The sequence below is a fragment of the Anomaloglossus baeobatrachus genome, chromosome 2 (assembly GCF_048569485.1).
Source record: "Anomaloglossus baeobatrachus isolate aAnoBae1 chromosome 2, aAnoBae1.hap1, whole genome shotgun sequence".
In the NCBI taxonomy this organism is placed as follows: domain Eukaryota; kingdom Metazoa; phylum Chordata; class Amphibia; order Anura; family Aromobatidae; genus Anomaloglossus; species Anomaloglossus baeobatrachus.
Window position 1 is genome coordinate 148,362,556 of NC_134354.1, and position 13,533 is coordinate 148,376,088.

General features: G+C 43.7%; 1 protein-coding gene across 2 annotated transcripts in view; it reads left to right on the plus strand.

The window, feature by feature from the left end:
• MAP3K15 (mitogen-activated protein kinase kinase kinase 15) overlaps positions 1-13,533 on the plus strand; it is a 272,744-nt gene that overhangs the window by 118,689 nt on the left and 140,522 nt on the right. For both annotated transcript variants that reach the window (XM_075335432.1, XM_075335433.1), the window contains exon 4: positions 11,934-12,127. In XM_075335432.1, the coding sequence (XP_075191547.1) occupies positions 11,934-12,127 (194 nt within the window). The remainder of the gene's footprint in view (positions 1-11,933; positions 12,128-13,533) is intronic.

Here is a 13,533-nt window from a genome sequence, read left to right on the forward strand (position 1 = left end):
TTTTCTTTATAATTTGCTGATAACATTGAGAATGAATTGTTACTTGAATGATGACAAGCTGTCCAGGCCCAGGTCCAGCAAAACAGGCCAATGCAATGATGCTACCACCACTGTTTTTCACAGATGTTATGAGGTTTTTATGCTGTAATGTAGTGTTTTTCTTTGCCCAAACATGTTGCTTCTCTTTTAAACAATTGTTCCAATAGCCTTCTAACTTGTTCAAGTAATCTTTATCAAACTACAGTATTGTTAATTTTGGAGAGCAGTGGCTTTCTCCTTAAAGTTCTGCCATGCACACCATTGTTGTTCAGTGTCCTCCAACTCATGAACATTAAAGGGCCATTTACACGCCGCGACATTGCCAACGATGTATCGTCGGGGTCACGGTGTTTGTGACGCACATCTATCGTCGTTAGCGACATCGCAGCATGTAACACCTATGTGCGACCTTAAACGATCGCAAAAGAGGCAAAAATCGTTGGTCTGTGAGACATCGTTCATTTACCATAAATCGTCTGGTCAGTAGCGAGGTTGTTTGTCGTTCCTGCGGCAGCACAAATCGCTATGTGTGACACCGCAGGAATGAGGAACAACCTCGTACCTGCGGCCGCCCGCAATGAGGAAGAAAGGAGGTGGGTGGCATGTTCCGGCCGCTCATCTCCGACCCTCCTCTGCTATTGGGCGGCCGCTTAGTGACGCCGCAGTGACGTCGCTATGACGCCGAACGCACCTCCCCCTTGAAGGAGGGATTGTTCGGCAGTCACAGTGACGTCGCTGAAAAGGTATGTGCGTGTGACGCTGCCGTAGAGATAATGTTCTTTACGGCAGCGATAATGTTCACTACGGCAGCGATCACAAAATGTCGCACGAACGATGGGGGCGGGTGCTATTGCGCACGGCATCGCTAGCTATTGCTAGAGATGTCGCAGCGTGTAAAGCACCCTTTACATTAGCTGAGTGTGAGTGAGGCCTCTAGTTTCTTAGGGGTTCCATTCTATTGGGTTCCATTCTGATCTTGCGTACTGTTATATGCTTTTATCTTTTAAGTGATTTGTGTTGTTCACTCACTTCTGGGATGGGTTTATACGGGTCTTGTATTTCTTCCTTTTGTGCACAATCTGCCTGACTGTGGATTGGTAGAGTCCAAGCTTGCGGAGTTGGTCTAATAACCTTATTCATCCTGATCAAGATCAACAACTTTTTTTTCTCAGATCCTCAGAAATCTCCTTTGGTTCTGCCATGGTACACTTCCACAAATGTGTTTATGAAGCTTTGACTTTGGATGCCTGTTTTTTCAATAAAATAGGTCGCCCACTCACACCTGATTGTCATCACTTTGATTAAAAACACCAAAATCCTAATTTCATCTTCTGTTCTGATCTTAAAGGTTCAAATACTCCGACATATGATATTGGATCATTTGCGTCATTTAAAGCATGAGTCAAATATTTGTACCTCGTTTGTTTTATTTAGTTCCTCTATCAACTTTTAGGATTTGTGGAAATCTGATATAGTTTTAGGAGAAATTTGTGTAAACATTTCTGAAGGGTTCACAAACTTGCTAGCATTACTGTACTAACTGATTTCCTTCCTCTAAACTCTCCCCTCTCCACTCCATCCTGAAAGCAGCATCAATGCTCATATTTCTGTCCAGTATCTACACTAATGCTTCCACCCTGTGCCAGTCAATGTGCTGGTTGCCCATCTGATACCAACTACAACACAAACTTATCAAGCTCACCAACAAAGCTCTCCACAGTTCTGCAATACTTTACTTATCTCTTATCCATGTCTACTACTATATCCGTGTTCTCTGTTCTGTTAATGATTCAAGACTAACATAATAACCCGCAATCAAAACCACACACTCCCGTCTCCAAGACTTTATTCATGTCACATCAGTTCTTTGGAATACCCCAGACAATCTCATTAGCAGTGTCCACTGTTTTAAGTGTGTCCTAAAAACACCTTTTAAGCCAGGAATATCCCAATACTTCCCTTGTTAAGGCTATCTGCGTATTTGGTGCAGAAATTTTCTACAGCAAATCTGTATCTTCTGGCAGAAAAAAACACCGTGTGTGCACATAGCCTAAAGGGTGCTTTACACACTGCGACATCGCTAGCAATAGCTAGCGATGTTGTGCGCTATAGCACCCGCCCCCATCATTCGTGCGACATTTGGTGATCGCTGCTGTAGCGAACATTATCGCTACGGCAGTGTCACACGCACATACCATTTCAGCGACGTTGCTGTGACCGCCGAACAATCCCTCCTTCAAAGGGGAGGTGCGTTCGGCATGATAGCGACGTCACTGCAGCGTCACTGAGCGGTCGCCCAATAGTAGAGGAGGGGAGGAGATGAGAGGCAGGAACATGCCGCCCACCTCCTTCCTTCCTCATTGCCGGTGGACGGCAGGTAAGGAGATGTTCGTCGTTCCTGCGGTGTCACACATAGCGATGTGTGATGCCGCAGAAACGACAAACAACCTCGCTACTGACCAGACAACGATTTTTGGTAAATGAACGACGTGTCACAGACCAACGATTTTTAACTCTTTTGCGATCGTTAAAGGTTGCTCCTAGGTGTTACACGCTGTGATGTAACTAACGACGCCAGATGTGCGTCACAAACACCGTGACCCCAACGATATATCGTTAGCGATGTCGCAGCGTGTAAAGCACCCTTTAGTCTTCCCTGTTCTCCCTTCGTACGTTTTCCTCAAAATCTGTTCCCTTTGTTATCTATTTCTACACCTTACATGCACTCAGTAACACCTTTATATCTGACCTTATACAGATACTGCCTTGTGATCAATTCATGCAGTTTTACATGCATATCCTTATTTATTATAAAAGTGTCTGGACCTTACAATCCAGCACTTTTTACATTTTGGGACAACCCTATCTTCTCATAGATTGTAAGCTCTTGGGAGCAAGGCCCTCACTCCTTTTGTTTGAATTGTTGAACCGTGTGTTGTTGTCCATAGGGCGTAGAAACAGATGAAAATATGTAGCAATTGGCAATTGGACCCCGACGCATCAATCTAGTTGGGAAAAAAATATAAGTCTAAGGCCCTGTGCGCACACTGCGTTTTTTTGTCCCTGCGGGTTTTGCTGCGGAATTTCCGCTGCGGAATTAATGTTCATGTCACTTAATTTCCGCAGGTACCTGCATTTTGGAGGGCTGGCAGATCAATCACCTGCTGACTCTGGGTCGGTGGAGGATTGATCCCCGGTATCTGGCCAGATGCTGCTCCCCATATAAAGTTTATGGGGAACAGAATCTGGTGCAAAGTGGTAGGAGCAAGTGCTACATACATATCGATGACCGGGTGGCTGTCACACCGCTCTTTCATCTTCCAGAGACGCTGCTCATTAGGCTCATAACATATTCACACCTTCCCTGCTCACCGGTGGCTGTGATTGGTTGCAGGCAGACACGCCCCCATGCTGTCTCACTGCAACCAATCACAGCCGGCAGTCGGCGGGTCTATAGTAAAAAAAAAAACAGTGTGCAGTCCCCTCAATTTTGATAACCAGCCAGGATAAAGCCTCACAGCTGGGGGCTGGTATTCCCAGGATGGAGAGCCCCACGTTATGGGGAGCCCCCCAGCCTAAAAATATCAACCAGCAGCCGCCCGGAATTGCCACATCCATTAGATGCGACAGTCCCGGGACTTTTCCCGAATATTCCCGTTATGTGGTGGCAATCTGGGTAATAAGGAGTTAATGGCAGCAGCCCATAGCTGCCGCTAAGTCCTAGTTTAGTGATGGCAGGCGTCTATAACACGCCATCACTAAACTGTAAGTAAAAGTAAATAAACACAAACACCCCAGAAATCCTTTATTTGGAGTAAAAGACAAAACACCCTCTTTCACCACTTTATTAACCCCACCAATAACAGCCCTCCAGGTCCGACGTAATCCACACAAGGTCCCTCGACGTTTCCAGCTCTGCTACACCTGACACTCACAGCGAGCGCCATAGACCACGACTGCTCACTCTGAGGGTCAGGCGGTAAGTGAAGTGAGCCGCCCGGGATCAGCGGTGACTCCAGCTGTCACTGCATATCAGCTGACTGAAGTCACCGCTGATCTGCCTCCGACGCTGGTCTCGTGCATTTCTCATGCATATGCAGTTATGCACTGCACAGACGACCCGTAAGTAGCAGAGCACCGGAGACAGCCGCATGGGACACAGCATCGCGGGAGACTTCAGCACCACAGATAGAAGGACCAGGGACAGGTGAGCATCTCAATGTGCTATCAAAATACCTTAGGGACATACCGCAGCAAACTGCAGGCTTCGGGTGCGGTTTGCTGTGTTTTTTTTTACTGCAGGTGTGGTAATCTTTCAGAGGGTCAGGAATTTTCTTAAGAAAATTCCATTTTCTAGTGCGCACAGGGCCTAAGCCATATTTTTCAAGAAAGATGTCACCGGATTGTTCCATGCATTTTTTTTCTGTTGCTCTATTTTTGTGTAATGTGAACAGTTTTCTATGTGTATGTGGAAATAAGATGGTTGATAACTGCTGATATTTCAGAGGATGTTAAATCATTCCTATAAGTGCACACTTACTGGAAATCTATACTATTTGTGTGACCAGTTTACAGTACTGGTGTATTGGACTAAGGCCTCGATTCCACTTGCACATAGCTTCTGATGCAAGAGCATCGGAAGAGATACGAGAATGTCGTCTGCTGCGTGTGTGAGCCAAGGGTCATGCGACTGTGATGTGATCTTACGATCAGATCGCAGCTGCGGAGGAGAAGGAGGGAGCACTTTCTTCCTCTTCTCTGCTGCTTGTCGGTGCGTATATCGCACTACAGTCGGATGACATGCAAGTGCAGTGCGATGTTTCACATACACACATAGACTTGTATGGGAGCATGTTAGTCGAGACTCGCTCCCAAATGCAGCATGCCGCAATTCATTCCGCATGCCGATATGGCACGAGAAATCAATCGCAGATGGATACTGCCCTATAGTTTTGCACTAGAGTGAGAGCAATCCGATGTTTTATCAGATTGCACTCGTCACTGCAGGTGGAACTTAGGCCTAATTGTAAATACTGTATTGTGTAAAGGTTTTCATTGTTTGTTTTTTTTTTAAAAAATGTAAAATATAAATTCATTGTAAACTGAAATATTTGCACAATGAATTAACTATGTGTGAAGAGATCTTTTATTGTATTATTATGATTGTCAAATATTTGTCTGTTCTTTATTTGAGTCATCTAATGGTTACTTTAAGGTAACCAGCATGGGAGGAAAAATATGGAAAATGTTTTACTTATGAGGGCAACAATGTGAATGAAAACTAGTTGACTGCCAAACATAGCACAGTAGTGTTTGCATAGAGCGGTGCTGTATGCTTTCCTTTGCACTTGCTGTGTGTATATATCTACCTATGACGTTTTCTTCTGGACAGAACTGTTCCATTTGATGTGTTTGTTTGTACCAGTGTTCAATGCCAATTTATTCTGAGTGCAGAGTGGAGCAATTGCCCAGGACCCCCGCTCCATTGGAGGCCCCCAGGGTCTACAGCAGGAGCAACGCTGATAATGGCATTAAAGCAATTTTACAAAAAAAAATACACATTTGGTATCAATTAAAATATAAAGCAAATTAATCTGATCAGTAAATGATGTAACAAGAAAAAAAGTAAAAACTCCAGAATTTTTTTTTTTGGGGGGGGGGTATTTCCTAGATGCCTGCAATTACTAACCTAGGGTTTAGTAGCAGCTGTGCGCTGTTATTAACCCCTCATTACCCCAATTGCCACTGCACCAGGGCAGTCGAGAAGAGCCAGTAAATGGGATTGTCACACCTAATAGATATGGCAATACTGGGAGGCTGCGGGCTGAGAATGCCAGCCCCCAGCTGGCTTTATCTTGGCTGCGTATCAAAATTGGGGGCGACCGCATGTCGTTTTTTTTTAATTATTTATTTAAATAATAATAAAAAAATAAAAAAAGCCGCATGCGGTTTCTTGTAGGCCGGAATCAGACTTGCGAGGGACTTGCACTGCATCACCTGGCACAGCCTCACACTCCTAACAGGGGTGGGTCGGCCATTGTGTTTATGTACCTGCACGCTCATGTTTGAAGAGCGGCAGGCCGGGCCTAGTGATGTCATGCCAGACTTGCACGAGTCTCGCATCACATCACCTGGCACATCTGCACACTCTCCTGGCAGGAGCGGATCGGCAGCATGTGCTTCTATGTAATTGCATGCTCCTGTCAGGAGAGTTTGCAGCTACCAGTTGATGTGATGTGAGTCCCTCGCACGTGTGAATCCGATCTTATTTTGATTCACAGCACAGATAAAGCCTGACAGCTGGAGGCTGCAGCCATGGGCTTTATCTGTGCAGGCATCATAATATGGGACCCTGCGCCTATTGTTTTATTTATTAATTTAATTTTTATACCACCATACTGACCCGCAGATACTTGCACTGCTTTCCCCGCCCACCGGCCATCTTTGCGCCTGTGATTCATGGCAGTCAGTTGATATGCTGCCACTCAGGGTGAAGGCGCGTCTAACTGCAACCAATTAGACGCGCCGGTGGGCGGGCAAAGCAGTGAATATTCAATTGTCAGCTCCAAAGGGAAAGTGTGACTCAGAAGCAGCTTGCCGCCATGACATAGCCTCAGTGAGTATACCGCACTTGCTCCTACCCCCCGTATCCCTTCCGCCAACATTTTTAATCTCCGGATTCTGGTCCCCATAGATATATATAGGTACCGGATTCCTGAGCGGATCGGGTTTTTTTAAAATTTAGCAGGGACCTGCAGGTCCGTTTTTTTGCGCGTTCGACCAACTCTATAAATTATTTCTTATAAAAAGTAATTGGGGATAGGTACGGCCTTAATTCCTAAATTTGTGAACCGTTATCAGGCAGACAGAACTTAAAGGGCATTAAGTTCAAAATTTCCACTAGTGACCTCCTTGGTGACCCTATAATAGCACAAGGCAGGAAGTGTTGTCAAAGGGATTTTGGAAAACCAGGATGATGCTTAATAATTCAAACTAACTTTTTTTTTTGTGTAAAAATGTACTTTAGCATGAAGTATATAGGAGCTCTATGTTAACAATTACATATAAGTACTGTAGATGATCCTAGGAAAATGATCTTACTGACTCTCTAGTTTGTAAAATCTATTTTATAAACCATTTTTAGGTAGTTCCTAATTAATATAAGGAGTCCTGTGTTCAGAATCTTCATGTCAGAGTACAAGTTATGAAAAGCGTGTCTCCCTGGATGACCCGTTCTGTATAACACAGACAGCCCAATGATGTGAATGTATGTGTGTGTCTGTGTGTGTGGTTGAGCCTAGAATGTATGTACTCTTGGTGGTATATTTTGAGGTATTGGCACAGTTCAGAATGACTGACTGTCAACTTCACAACTGGTGCACCATTTGGAGTATGACTGTGACAAACCTTCCTTTTCCCAAATGTTTGACTTGTTGAATGTAGTCCAAAAGTGGTTGCAGCTGGTGTCCTCCACCCCAGTCTACATGGTGACGCGGGTTGTCATGGACCGATTTATTCACTCCCTTCCAAGACCGGTGCAGTTCTGGGTTGCCCAGGGAGATCCTCAGAATGTAAGTTACCTGGTCGGCTTGGTAGGCTGGTCACAGCCCAGCATCTTGCGCGCTCTCTCCTTTGCTGCAGAGCGCCACAAGCAGGAGCGATGCTGGGTTGTGATGTGCAGGGAAACTCTGCCCACAGCACAGTCACTCAGGAAGACTGGGGTCGGCCTTGGTGGTGTCAGGTCAACCGAAAGTTGATGTGACATCACCGGATCTCAGAAGTCATGGAGCCCGTGGGTAATGTGATGGAGATGAGCGGACCTCAATAGTGCCACTCAGAGGCACTAATGGCAACACAAGGAATTTGAGAGAAGCCTTGTTTCTGAACGTTATATTGATGTGAATAGTAAAGCTAAGTAGTGAATCACCCCTTTAATATTAATAACATTTTTTAAAAGCTAGAATCAGTATATTTCTAACTGTGACTCCCGAGTTCACCCAAAAGTACCTCCAATAGTGACTTGATTCCCCCAGCTCCAGCACCCTGGAAAATATCAGTATGGAGTCTGTATGTTGTCCTCCGCCTAACAAAATGGCAAACCATACTGTTGATTGTGAATGTAGATTATGAGCCACAATAGGGTCATGAATCGATGATGATTGTGCAGAATATGTTGGCGCAATAAGTAACCTTTAAAAACAGTAAATGACACTGATCGGACTTACTGAAATACAAGATTGCAAGACATGGTCATCGAGGCTTAAAGAAGTTGTCTGCGACCCTAAACAAATAACTGGTTTTACGATAAATTCTTAAGAATAATGCCCCTAACTAACCCCATATACTTTAATTGCCAAGTTTAATGTTTTATGCCTTTGTGTTTTGCTTCCTTTGTCCTGGCACCAGCTCTGCTGTCATAGTGATCACTTCCTCTTCAGGATCTTCTTCTCCCTTCTTATTACATTTCCCTTTATTCCTTGTGCTGAACGGCAAGCCAGCAGTGAGCCCAGACCTGTAACTCCACCTAAGGGTAGGATTCCACTTGTGAGAGACTCGAGCGTATCTCTCATCGCATCTCCCAGGATGGCCTGCCTACCTCCCGACAGGATCGGGTCAGCTGCATCTATTTCTATGCAGCTGAGACGCTCCCGTCGGGAAAGAGGCAGGCCATCCCGGGTCATGCGATGCGAGATACGCTCGAGTCTCTCGTAAGTGGAATCCTACCCTAAAACTTTTCCTCCAGCCAGCATCAGACACATCAGCAGAATCTCCTGTACAGGGCACAGTTACAGGGAAAAAAAGTAATGTGCAAAGTACCAGCTCTGCCAAAAAAAAGTTTATGCCTTACTTTTCTTCACTGACTGATGGATAGATGTATAAATAAATAAGTCCAGCACCAGTAAAAAATGGGGTGCCAAGTCTCCCAGGCAAAAAACACTCAACCAATTATAAAAAAAAAATAAAAAATGGAAGCAGCAGACTGATTTTAAAGATTGAAAAAAAAAATGCTGTGTTTTAATAGCCCATAATGGTGATGTTTCAGTTCATTAAAAGGCATAAAGTTAAGGACGACAGGCAAAAAAAATGTAAAAATATAGTTTCATCTTTTACAATTGAAAAATTACAAAAAGAAAACTGGGCCAATGTAAAAGCTTGGGCACCCTTTGAGATTTATGTGCTCAGAAACTGGCTTTATGTGATTCCATATGACTATTTAGCATTTGGCTACCAATTATACTATGGAGCAGTTTCCTCTTACAATTTTTTACCTGCAACCCCTCATGGCTAGTACATATTCTATTATAGCCGCATAGTTGGTGTAGGCTACACATATATTTGGGTAAATAAATTTGTGCTATCACCACTGCTGCATATTAAGGCAGCAATTAGGTGTACATACTGTGGCTTAATTTAAGGTTACTCTTTCTCAGCACGTGACACTTTATTCCCCTTGCTGTTTAATCAATTTTGTACTTCTATTTTTTGCACGTAAAAAATCCCCTCACCTTTTGTATACTGTGGTTTGCAGGTTTCCATTTTCTGACGCCCTTTTTCCTTCCAGCCAATGGTTGTGTTTTTTAAAAAATATTTAATATTTAATATATGCTCTTTTATTGAATACGAATAAAGATATTGTCATTTGTGACTTCTTGTTCGTTTTTTTCTTTTTTGGTTTTGTATGTCAATTTTCCGAATGGTCCCATATAGCCCCACACCCATGATTATAATCGTATTATAAATTACATTTTTACTTTTCCTGTGGGTGTTGGTATGGGTTTGTTCTCTAACAATTGGTGATTACCTTCATTATCAGCCAGAAATCATGTGACAAGAAGAGTAGCTCATGTTAGAGAAGGATTTGCAGAAGCAAAGTATTTAGTAAAGTTCTTCACTATGGCCGTTATATCACATGAAAGGGACTTATAGAGTAGTGGCCAACCCCTTTAATTCTTCATGACTACATTGGCGTTGTGGCCGGGGAACCTGTTCTTGTTAGTTTGCCAGTTTTCCACAACTCTTTGTGGTGTGCCAATATTAGTATGTCAAGGGGGCTTTACACGCAGCGATATCGCTAGCGAGCATACCCGCCCCCGACATTTGTGCGTCACGGGCAAATCGCTGCCCGTGGCGCACAGTATCATTAGGAGCTGTCACACGGACTTACCTGACTAGCGACGTCACTGTGGCCGGTGAACCGCCTCCTTTCTAAGGGGGCGGTTCGTGCGGCGTTACTAAGCGGCCGACCAATAGAAGCGGAAGGGCGGAGATGAGTGGCCGTAACATCCCGCCCACCTCCTTTCTTCCTCATTGCCGGCGGCCGCAGGTAAGCTGTAGTTCGTCGTTCCCGGGGTGTCACACATAGCGATGTGTGCTGCCTCGGGAACGAACAACCTACGTCCTCAACAATCAACGATTTTTTGAAAATGAACGACGTGTCAACGATGGACGATTTGGTGAGTATTTTCCATCGTTAACGGCCGCTCGTTGGTGTCACGCAACAACGTCGCTAACTATGCCGGATGTGCGTCACGGAATCCGTGACCCCGACGATATATCGTTAGATACGTCGTTGCGTGTAACGGGGCCTTAAGTGTCACACTACAGACTCGTGCACATAGTTGTGACCTATCGCAATGAAATAGTTTGTCCAAGGGGCACTGTGCTGGCCACTCACAGAGGGCTTCTCCCAACAGACCACACTGTCACTCTGCTATTAATTATACCAGCCTCCCACTTACCACAACTGTAGTCAGTGACTTTGGAAAATATCTTTAAATAGTCAAAACCAATTAGTTTTGTTTCAAAAGTAAATAAGTATCATGGTTACATATTATCAGCGCTTGAACTGTTTTCTTAGCAAACTGGATTTCAATAAATATTGACTTAGATTTATAGAATCCGGCCGGTCCGCCAGATATGAGAAGATGTCACTGCTGGCAGTGGCTACGTATATTTTCACCAGGGATGCTTCTTCTGCTTGAGTCTATTTTGGGCTGAAGGACCCTAAACTTGGGATCTAGGGCTCCACAAATAATCAGGGAATGCAGTCTCTGTGTTTTTGTCTTTTCCTGATTGTTACATAACTTATTGTCATTAAATTAATTAAACGAGAGAAGGTAACCAAAGGAACCACATTTCTTCTCATGAAACGTGCTCCTGGTTTTCTATATTTAGAAGAGTGGATGTTAGTTACTATATTAAATTTCCTTTATTTTTGTTCTTTATCAGATAAAAATTTTAGAGGATATCTTGCTGCTCTGATGTATCAACTGTTTTTTTTTTTACTCCATATTACCGTACTTGAAAAACATATGACAAATTGGTCTTTGTATTATTGGAGAGAAAAAAATTCATTGCAGACTCAAGACCTTCCATGTAGCCACCATACATATTCCTACTAAGCCTCAAATCTTGATTTTTGCTTAAAGGATATGTCCCAAATTTCACGTTATCCACTCACCATAGGACAAGAGATAGCATCCTGATCCCTGGGGGTCTAGCTGGTGTAACCCCCAGCAATTCTGAGATCAAGGCACCCTAGAAGTGGCTCTTCAGCCCCATCAGAGTGGAGGTGTGCATGTTTGACCTCTGGTCTATTCATTGTCTATGGGTTTGTAAGCGTGCTGGGAACAGCGTCTGGCTGTTTCTTGCAGTCTCATAGAAAATTAATGGAACATAGGTCAAGAATGAGAACCTTTTGCTCCTTTCAAGATGGTGCTCTGTAGAGTCATGTTCCTAGGTGGTCTGTTGTATACTAAAGTGTTAGAAGCTGCCATACTGGGGGACATAATTGATTTTTAGAGGTCAAAAATTGGAATTACATCCTCTGACTGTGTTGATGCTGATATCTCTAGGTTATTAATTGTAATGTTTTTAATTTCCCCCATGTTTAGGCCTCAAGCGGTAACTACTACTTCATTTCATATATTGTGACACCGTGTGGTGACTACTTCTGTTGTGAAAGTGATGCCCAACGAAGAGCTTCAGAATACATGCAACCCAACTGGGACAACCTGTTAGGACCCCTGTGTGTTCCTTTGATTGATAGATTTATTAGTCTTCTTAAAGACATACATGTGACTTCATGGTAAGTGGAACTTCTTTCAAAAATTATATACTGTGGTCTAGAAAGACTTAGTATATTTATCCAAAATGTGCAGGTGACCATATATTAATAATTGAAAAGTTAGGATGGGTCTATATACCAAGATGGAGAAATGATGGGGACATATACCAGGATGGGGTTATATACCAGGATGTGGCCATGATGAGGACATATACCAGTATGGGGCTATATACCAGGATGTGGCCAAAATGGGGACATATACTAGGATGGGGATATATACCAGGATGAAGACATGATGGGGTTATAGATACCAGGATGGCGTCATGATGAAGATATATACTTGGATGGGGACATGATTGGGACATATATCAGGATGGGGCTATATACCAGGATGGGGGCTATATACCAGGATGTGGCCAGGGTGGGGACATATACTAGGATGGGGCTATATAATGGGATAGAGACATGATGGGGCCATATATACCAAGATGGGACATGATGGGGCCATATATACCAGGATGGGTAAAACCAGAAAGGACAGGATGCACAGCAATATATTAATATACTTAAATAATTGTGAGGGTGCAAGGCCCACAGAAAACTGGAAGCATACAGGAGAAAAAAAGTATGGGCCAATAAAGCACTCAACTCACAGATATAACAAACAAGTATGAAATTTAAATTTCATACTTGTTTGTTATATCTGTGAGTTGAGTGCTTTATTGGGCCATACTTTTTCTTTCCTATATACCAGGATGGGGACATGATGAAGCTATATATACCAGGGTGGGGATATGATGGGGTCTTATATACCAGGAAGGGCCATATATGCCATGATGGAGCCATACATACCAGGATGGGGACATGTATCAGGATGGTGCAATGATGAGGACTTATATACCAAAACGGGGACATGATGGGGCCATATATACCAGGATGGGGCCTTGATGGGGCCATATATTCCAGGACAGGGACATACACCAGGATGGGCCATGATGGGGACGTATGTCCCCCATCCCTGTGTATGACCCCTTCCTGACCATATGCTGGTGTATATTTACCAGGAAGCGGCCTAGGATAGGGGGACATTAGTACAGACTTAAGGAGATGGGGAACAACTCGTAGGTCTTTATAGAATTTTGAATGCTATAATGGCGCAAATGGGAGGGCCCCAGTTCAAACTTTGCAGCGGGGCCCATTGGACTTTAGTTACGCCACTGCATAGAAACACCATCTTAGCATGCGTTGGGGCCTTAAACTGACCCCATCTGCCATGGAAACTCCTCAGTCCTCCTAGTCAAGTCCCATTTGATGGGTTAGCTGCTGCATCTGAATGAATAACGAATGGAGAATTACAAAACATCTTATCCAGAAATTTTGACATATATGCTGCTATCAGAATATATTTTCCTTCTGAAGAAAAAAAT